Source organism: Passer montanus, unplaced genomic scaffold (assembly GCF_014805655.1).
Source record: "Passer montanus isolate IOZ18808 unplaced genomic scaffold, ASM1480565v1 scaffold15, whole genome shotgun sequence".
Lineage (NCBI taxonomy): Eukaryota > Metazoa > Chordata > Aves > Passeriformes > Passeridae > Passer > Passer montanus.
Genome location: NW_024362051.1, coordinates 12498984 through 12508023, shown reverse-complemented (window position 1 = coordinate 12508023; position 9040 = coordinate 12498984). Strand labels below are relative to the sequence as shown.

At 50.2% G+C, this 9040-nt stretch overlaps 1 protein-coding gene across 1 annotated transcript in view; it reads left to right on the top strand.

Annotated features, from left to right (window-relative positions):
• The first annotated feature begins 11 nt into the window (after positions 1-11).
• Positions 12-9040, top strand: part of NSG2 (neuronal vesicle trafficking associated 2) — a 31742-nt gene continuing 22713 nt past the window's right edge. The window contains exons 1-2 of the mRNA XM_039701710.1: positions 12-138; positions 859-1009. Coding sequence (XP_039557644.1) covers positions 881-1009 — 129 coding nt within the window. The 5' untranslated portion in view covers positions 12-138; positions 859-880. The remainder of the gene's footprint in view (positions 139-858; positions 1010-9040) is intronic.

Below are 9040 nucleotides of genomic sequence, written 5' to 3'. Positions count from 1 at the left end.
AAGGAGCCGCCGCCCCGCCCGCCTCAGTCACCGGCGGAGCCGCAGCGAGCGCAGCGCTGTCCCTTCAGCACCGCTCCCCCCGCGGACACCGCGGGCTCCACTCCGGCCCCGCCGCCGCCTCTCGCCGCCTGCTTGGCAGTAAGTAACGCAGCCGCGCCCGCAGAACCCCCGCCCTGACCGCCGGCTCCCGGGGAGCCGGGATGGGGGACCCCCGAGCGCTCCGGGATGTGCAGGGGAGGGGGTTCTGAGCCCTCGAGGGGGCTGCAAAAATGGGAAAGGAGTAACAAAAACCCTTCTGGGGTCGGTGGGAGACGCGCCGTGTCCCCGTGTCCCGCTGCGTGTCCGCGGTGGTGGCGCTCCCGGTGATGCTGGGGACATTCCCGGTGATGCTGGTGACATTCCCGGTGATGCTGGTGACATTCCCGGTGATGCTGGTGGCTCTCTTGCCAGCACTGGTGATATTCCCGGTAGTGTTGGTGGCTCTCCCGGTGGTGCTGGTGTCATTCCCGGTGGTGATGGTGTCATTCCCGCGCGTGCTGGTGACATTCCCAGTCGTGTTGGTGGCATTCCCACCAGTGCCGGTGGCTCTCCCGGCGCTTTGGGATCCGCCGTGTTTGGGCTGACAGCGAGGGGTTTAAAAGCTGTTTGTGGGGTTTAGAGGCTGTTTGTGGGATTTGAAGGCTTTTTGGGGGTTTAGAGGGTGTTTGTGGGGTGTCCGTAAGGCAAACGCTTTGGTGTAGTGAAATGACATTCCCTGAAAGCCAGGCACCGACACCTGAACCCAAAGCGAGCAGGGCAAGGCAGGAATTGTCCCCTTCCCCCTGCCCCGGTGACATTGCTCGTCTCCCCCGGTTCTAGGTCTGGAAAGCCGGCTGCAAGGATGGTGAAGCTGGGGAGTAATTTGAACGACAAGAACAACAAACAACCATCCAACGAAGATGGTTTTCAGACTGTTCCTTTGATCACGCCTTTGGAAGTAAATCACCTGCAGTTCCCGGCTCCGGAAAAGGTAAAAGAAAATCAGAATGTGCTCCTGCATGGCTGCGCACACGGACGTGCCCCTTGGTTGTCCCTGGGCTCTGGTGATGGGAATTGTGGCACATTTTTTCAATAAATAAGCAGGGGTTACCTTTCACTGTGTGTTCATCTGTTTTAACATGGCAAATAAGCACGCAGCAGTCTCCCAGTGCCCTCTCTCCTCAAAAAACAACCCCAAATATTCCTAAATACAACTGAAAAAAAAGCTTGGTGTGTTTCTCTTACAAGAGCTGGGGAGACTGAGGAGCAGTGTGCAATATGTTATTATCAGTAAGATTAATGGCCTGCTTTGAGAGGCGGTAATGTGATAACTCTGCCGAAATAAGCAGCTGTTTTAATTATCTCAGTTAAGCTCCGTTGTCTTCTCTGGCTTTGCAAAGCTGATTTGGGCACTGAGGATGCTGATTTCTCTGGGGACAGTGGCTGAGCTCCTGGGGGACAGCCCAGGGACTCGTTTGGCCCCGGGCAGGGGACATTGTTCTCCCCTGCCCTCTCAAGTCTCTCACACCTGAATGCAGCACTAAACTCCCAGGAATGTGCGATTGGCTGCGGGTTGTGTTGGGATTTTTTGGCTGCAGCGTGAACTAGGAAATCTTTTGTCTAAATCCCTGTGGGGATGATGCATATCAGTGTAACCTGGTGAGGACATGATGAGACTGTAAAAATCCGTATTCCCCAACAGCCCTCACCAAAACAAAGCCTGTCTGCAATGTAGTTCCCAGATACCACAGAGGTGGAGCCAGCCCACCCCAAAGTACGGACAGAATGATTAGATCTCGCAGGATAATGGAATAACAGCAAAATTAACACTGATGGTTATTGAACATATATCCTGCTTTTACCGTGGTACAAAATGAATTTTCCCTAAATACATTAGGAGAACATGGTGATGGATGAGATGAACCTGTCTAGGTAGACAAACTGTGTTTATTTTAGGATATGGCTGAGTCAACTGCCTTGACATCCTGGGAGCCAGAGCTGTGCCAGACAAAGGAACTGGTTCCATTCTCATGGCAATCAGGAGCAACTTGGCTGCATTCACAAGAGTTAGACTTCTATAAATTGTTGTGAAACAGAGGCTAAATCACCCTTATCTGTGACTCTGATCAATAAGATTAAGCAAAATAATTCGGGCAAAACAATATGATTTGTCATAAATATCTGAAAAGTTTAGGGAACCGTAGGTGTGTAAAAGTCGCTCCCTTGATGCCAATACAAAGGGCTCGTTGAGATCACCCAGTGTCACATGGCAATGTGGAATTTAAATGACTTGTGGAGCAGGTGAGACATGGATTACCCAACAAAGATCTTTCCAAGCTGATCGAGTGGTAACGAGAGTGTTCCATTTGCCTGTTGGTGAGCAAACACTGGCTTGGATCGGTGTGGTGTGATTCCTTGCTGATTTTTCCTGTTTAAACATGCCCACATCAATAATTCACGTGTTGTTAGGTTACATTACCTTAATTAGCATATATTACTGCCAATGCATCTACCAACATCCATATTTTTCTTTGCTGGAAGTGTGGGATGTATCTCCGGGCGTGCTGAGCGTGATTCAGAACTCATTAGAGTCAGAGCTATTGATTTCTGCAGGCTGTGGTTCATCTCCTCCGTGCAGCAGGCCCGCAGTTAACGGGCTGGAAATCCCTTCACCAGGAGGGAGGTTATTTATGATAAAAGCAAAATAATTCACGACCTGTTTCCTTTGCTCTCTGTAGAAGGGGTTCTGGTGGGGTGAGTTCACCCCGGGGCAGAGGGGCTGTTTAAAGAGCTGCTAATAAGGAGCTGAGCCTCAGGTGAAAAGCTTGGGCAGAGGTTAAGTGAGAGGGGCAAATTGTAGCTTTGTTCTTGAGAAAGCAAAGCTGCTGCTGAATTCAGGCAGGCTGTCCCCTTGAGGAGGAGTGGACATGGATTTCAAGTCTTTCAGGGTATATTCTTGTTTGGACTTGCCTTCCTGTCAGGAGACTGGGTTAAGAAAACACCTAAAATTGACTTTTCTCCCCAAGCAGTTGATTTTTAGCCCGGGAGAATGAGATCATGAGGCTTCCTGTGCCTGGTGCAGGGGATGCTGCAGGAGCCAGCAACGCCCGACGAGCCACGGTGTGTCCTGTGAGGGCCAGCTCCGGTGTCACCTGTGAGGGACAGCTCCGGTGTCGCCTGTGAGGGACAGCTCTGGTGTCGGCTGTGAGGGACAGCTCCGGTGCAGCCTGTGAGGGACAGCTCCCCTGTCGGCTGAGGGACAGCTCCGGTCCCCCCTGTGAGGGACAGCTCCGGTGCCGCCTGTGAGGGACAGCTCCGGTGTCGGCTGAGGGACAGCTCCGGTGCCGCCTGTGAGGGACAGCTCCGGTGCAGCCTGTGAGGGACAGCTCCCCTGTCGGCTGAGGGACAGCTCCGGTCCCCCCTGTGAGGGACAGCTCCGGTGCCGCCTGTGAGGGACAGCTCCGGGGCCGCCTGTGAGGGACAGCTCCGGTGTCACCTGTGAGGGACAGCTCCTGTGTCGCCTGTGAGGGACAGCTCCGGTGTCACCTGTGAGGGACAGCTCCTGTGTCGCCTGTGAGGGACAGCTCCGGTGTCACCTGTGAGGGACAGCTCCTGTGTCGCCTGTGAGGGACAGCTCCGGTGTCACCTGTGAGGGACAGCTCCTGTGTCGCCTGTGAGGGACAGCTCCGGTGTCACCTGTGAGGGACAGCTCCTGTGTCGCCTGTGAGGGACAGCTCCGGTGTCACCTGTGAGGGACAGCTCCTGTGTCGCCTGTGAGGGACAGCTCCGGTGTCACCTGTGAGGGACAGCTCCTGTGTCGCCTGTGAGGGACAGCTCCCGTGCCGCCTGTGAGGGACAGCTCCGGTGCCGCCTGTGAGGGACAGCTCCGGTGCCGGCTGTGAGGGACAGCTCCGGTGTCACCTGTGAGGGGCAGCTCCGCGGGGCTCTCCAGCCTCGGGGCTTTCCTGCGATCCACAGGGAGGCAATGCTGCTGGCCAGCTCCTGCATCGCATCCTCGGCACTCCACAGACAGCGTGCATTGTCCTGGCAGCCCCTCTAACTGAAACCTAAAAAAAAAAAAAAATCCAACCCTACTAAGTATTCCCCTTTCTGGGCTTCTCTTCGCTGTCAGAAGGGATTTTCATTTAGGAAACTGAGCTTTTGACCTGCATCTAACCCTGGGGTCAAGGCAATCCAGAGGGCGTTAAAACCAGGGCAGGGAGGTTTGGGTGCAGCTCAGGGCTCTGTCTAGAGGAGGAGCAGTAACAGCTTTGGATAGTGATCCAGGAGTGTACAAGGCTTGTGCTGGACAGCTCAGCTGCTGTTCTTACAATGACACCTTCACCTGGTGTGTATTTGCAAGTTCTGTTCCTTTATAGGCTTTTTGTTTCAGTTGAGTCTTAGATAGGTGCATGCAAGTTGAAGAACATCAAACCTGTTGTTTGTTAAAAGCACCCCACAAAGCCTGTGGAATCTACAGACTGAAAACTGTGCTTTAAGGGCCTTGAATTCCTGATTTTTTTCTTTATTTTAAGGACGTTTTGTAGCTGAATCACTTTAAGAGTCACTCAAAGTGACTCTCAGCATTAACCTATGTGGGTGTCTCACCAGAGCTTCCATCATCTCTTGCCAAGTGTTTTTTATGTCTGGTTCCTCTGTCACAGAAAGAATACGGACATAGACTATAAAAATGAAGCTTTGACTGATGTGATGTAAAGCCTGAAGTGCAGCTCTTTTGAGATAGTTCCTTGAAAAAATCATATGGGGGTGAGAAAGGAAAACTCTTAAATGTGTGCTTAGATTTCCTGTCTGTCCTTTTGCGGGGTGCTTTCCTAACAGGCTTGTTCTCCAAAGCACTGAGAGCTTACCAGCTCCCTCTGACTTCCACCTTGCTGCTGCTGGAAAAATGCAGGCAGGATTTCAGGAGGCTTCAATTTGACAACCTTTCTTTTTTAAAATTGCAGGCCACTGGAATGTCTTCTTCCTTCTCCCCCCAAAGGAGGATGTCCCCTCCTCGTGCTGCTCCTCCTGCAGCATCAGCATTCTCATCCTTCTGTCAGCACTTGCGTGGCTGCAGGGAGACAAACAGACCCAGGACAGGAATTGTCCCCCTAAGGTGCTAAGCCTGCTGTGTATTTATATTTATTGACAATCTTCAAGCATTTCCCTTGTCCCCTGTTCCCTTGCTGGAGCAGAAGGCAAAGTCAGGTGCTCCTAAATCATTTTTGCATGGCCTTTTTGGTGAGATCCATCCATGTAACAGCAATAATAGCCCCATCAACAATGACAAGCCCTTGACCTGGCTTTTTATGTCTCTGAATTTCATTTCATCTGATTCAAAAAAAAGAACAAAAACAAAAAAACAACAGAAGTCTTTTATCTTTTAGGACCAAAGGGAAAAAGAGGAGCTGTTACCTTGTTTTCCAAGGCATAGACAAACAGCTTGAGCTGTGATTGTATCCTGGCAGTGATAATGCTGAAAGATGTGCAGCTTTTCAGGGACCATTCTGTTCACTGAAATGTGAAATGAAGCCAACAACTGGGGACCCTTTGGTCTCTTGGCTCGCTTCAGTGTAATCCATCAGGAAATACCTCTGCTCTGGCAGTAAAATCCTAATTTTACATAACACAAAAGTGCATGAAAGCTCTTGTCAGGCTGTAAAAAACATGTGGCACCTCTTTTGTGGTGAAGGCTGCAGAAGGCTTATCATGTGGTCCATTGTTCTTTATTTTGAATGCATCAGGAGGCTCGAGAATTAATTTCTCTAGTGGCAAATTCCTGCCACAAGCCTGGGAAAACAAAACAAAAAAAAAATAGATGTAACAGCTCTCTTCAAATGCTTTTCCCACCCTGTGCTCCTGCCCCTGGCCACATCCCTCTCTGAGTGGCTGAGGCCATTCATTTACACAGCCTGCCTGGAGATCAGGAGGGTCCCTGGTGTTCACAGCCTGTCCCTGCTGGTTTAACAGAAAATAACGTTTGGTCCTGGCCAGCTGAGCAGGAATAATTCAGAGTAGCTGGATGAGTGCTCCTGTACCTCGGGGACAGCTCGGAGCTCTGGGTAGCGGTGTCAGCCTGCCCTCTGTGCAGCCTGAGGGCACGAGCTGCCAGGGCAGCGTGGGGCTGCTTTTGGGGAGCTGCTGCTCGTGCTGGGGCTGCAGGCAGCTCAGCATTCCCGCCTGAGCATTCCTGGGAAGCTGCGGGAGCTCTGCAGGAGCCGGGGGCAGCTGCTGGGATGGGGCTGGGATAGTGATGAGGCAGGGAGGAAGGAAGAGGGAGGAGGAGGATGCAAAGGGAAAAATAAGGATAAAACAAAGGAAGGGAATGACAAACGAAAAGGAACGGGCTGTCTTGCCTTTCACCATCCTTTTTTCTCTCCAGTTGGGATACTCTGCCTCATCCCCACAAATTCTGAGCCTTTCCTTGTCCCCCTCCTGCACTGTGCAAATTCCTTTGTCCTCTGGATGTGTATTAGACCTGAGCACCACCCTTGCTCATTAGGCTGTAATAAATCCTTGCATCATCCCATTTGGGCTGAGCAGCATTTGGGGAACCTCCTTGATGTTGTTTGCAGCCCTGCTCGTGTCCTCGGCAGTTCCTGCTCCTGTTTGGATGTCACTGTGCTGGCCTTTCTCTCACACACCAACCCCTCCACTAGGGCTGTTCACAGGATGCTCACATGGACCTGGAGCAGCTTCCAGCAGCCTCCCATCACCCACAGAACGTGCTGCTGCTGCAGAGCTTCACTCTGAACATCCCAGGATTTGTGTAGCCTCGGCAGAAATCCCCCTCCTTAACTGCTCTGCCATCAGTGCCTGAATTAGGGGCTTTAAAGCTGCCTGGGTTTGTGAGCTCCATTACCTCTCTTAAGCCCAGCTATGTCTGCACTACAATTCCTGGAGCTGCATCCTGCAGAAACAGCAGGAATGGACTCAGGGAATGGCTCTTGGGCTAGGGAGGCTTGGCTGAGCCTGTTCTTTTTTCCACCATGAAAACCCACTGCTGAGGGTGGAAATGATTTCAGCAAGACTGTCAAAGGAACCCCACATACCCGTTCCTTACTGGTCTGGAAAGGAGAACTGGGCAGGAATCTTGGCTGCTGTAAATCAGGGCAGCTGAAGGGAAATCAGTGGAGCTCTGCTAATTCAGCCTGGCCAATTTGTGGTTGATTCTTTTGTCTGCTTTGCTAAACCTCTCCTGGATGAACCTACTGAAATCAGTTTTTCTCACCCCACCTCCTGTGGGTTCCTGGTGGTTATGGGCACGCAGAGATTTGTAGGGAGATGTGGCTGAATAGATTCCAAGCCACTTTTGTTCTTGGGGCTGTGCCTTGCCCTTCTCAGCTGCTTTCAGCTCCCAGTGCAGCCTTTGCATTCTGTGCTGCCTTTCACTGGTGATGCCAGGGCTGATTACATTTGCTGTCTTTGTCCTTTTGCGATGTTCCTTATGCCTGGAATATCCTCCTGGCACTGAGTCAGGAGAGCACTTTTTTCCTACTACCCTCTGTGAAACTCATTTCCAGCACAACACCCATTAGATGAGCTGATACAGGGTAAAAAAATAGCAGAGTACTGACCCTGGCTTTCTCCAGGGACTATGGATTTGATCCAAGGCATCTTTTTCTTAAAATTTCTCCATTTTTACTTTGTTTGCTGCTTGATATTTCAGACACTTTATATATTCAAATAATGACTAGGATGCCAATACCTCCATTCCAAATGCCAATTTTAATATCAGCCTTTGGGAAGTCTGCCTGCTGAGCTGTACATTTGGAAGCATAGCTGCCATTCCTGTAGGATGGGACATAGCCATAACCATTTCAGGAAGCTTTAAATACCTAATTCTCTAAAAATCTGGGAATTTGCAGCATGGGGATTGCCAGGTAATCTGAGATTTGTCCATTTTATCCAGTTTCTTGCAGTAGCCAGGGCAACAGTCAGGAGGAGGTACAGGAGATGCTGCAGGGAGCTGCTCATGCCTATAAATGTTTCATCCTAAGCCTGCAAGGCCAGAGATTGTTTTAAGCCCTGAAACATGATTTTCCCATCTCTTTTCCTCTATTCTTTTAGTGCTAAGTATTTGAACTTCAGCTGCTGTTGGCAATGTGCACATCTCGTTTGCTCTTTGGAGCCGGGTGAGGATTGTGTGTGCAGGTGCTGGATTCTGGCCACACGAGGGGAGAACCTGCCCCAGTCCCAGCAGGTTCAGTGCCAGCTTTAGGCTGGGGGCACCTTTTGCTGTCACCTGGCCCTGCTGCACCCTGAGGTGCTGATGCTTTGTTGGGTGACAAAGGCAAAGGAAACCCCGACATTGGTGCCAGTGAGAAGTTGATATTTATTTCCCCTTCTGTTTCTGCAAGGAATGGAAGGGGATGTGGAAAGGAAGGAAGCTGAGCCTCATTTTCATTTTAAAGTCAGCCTGACTAATCCTCCTAGAAATGGGTGGGGGTGTTACAACCATTTTGTGGGACTACAAAGTCCAGCTTTGAACTTGGAGGGAACCTTTCTCCTTGGTAGCAGCAGCAGCACATTTTGTTTATCACTTCTGTCAATCTGACGGCTACTCTGACTGAGAGACTCTTCATTATTAATAATCCCAGGAAGTAGTATTTTAAATTTTTATGGTTTGTGCTTTGCAGCACCTGAACCACAATATATTACATGCGCTGAGGCAGTGGAGTGGGAATTACAGCAGGGCTGCATGTCCTTTTCCAAATGAATAATTTAAAGTTTTCACAATGCCAGTTATGTTAAATATTATTACTCATTTCTTCAGGGAAAACCATAGAGCTCAAATGCAAATATAAAGTGGCAATAAATGATGTTACATTTAGCCAGTTGGAGACAAGGCTCAGAATTCATATCAGTTCATTTTCTGAAACACTTACTTCATCCCTTTGCTGGAAAATCCTTTTCAAGGTTCCATGCTTAATGGGATATTTTTCAATTTGTCACATTTCACATCTACTCTGCTCCTTCCTCCTCACAGCAAATGCTTTTAATATAGCCCACTTGGTTGGAA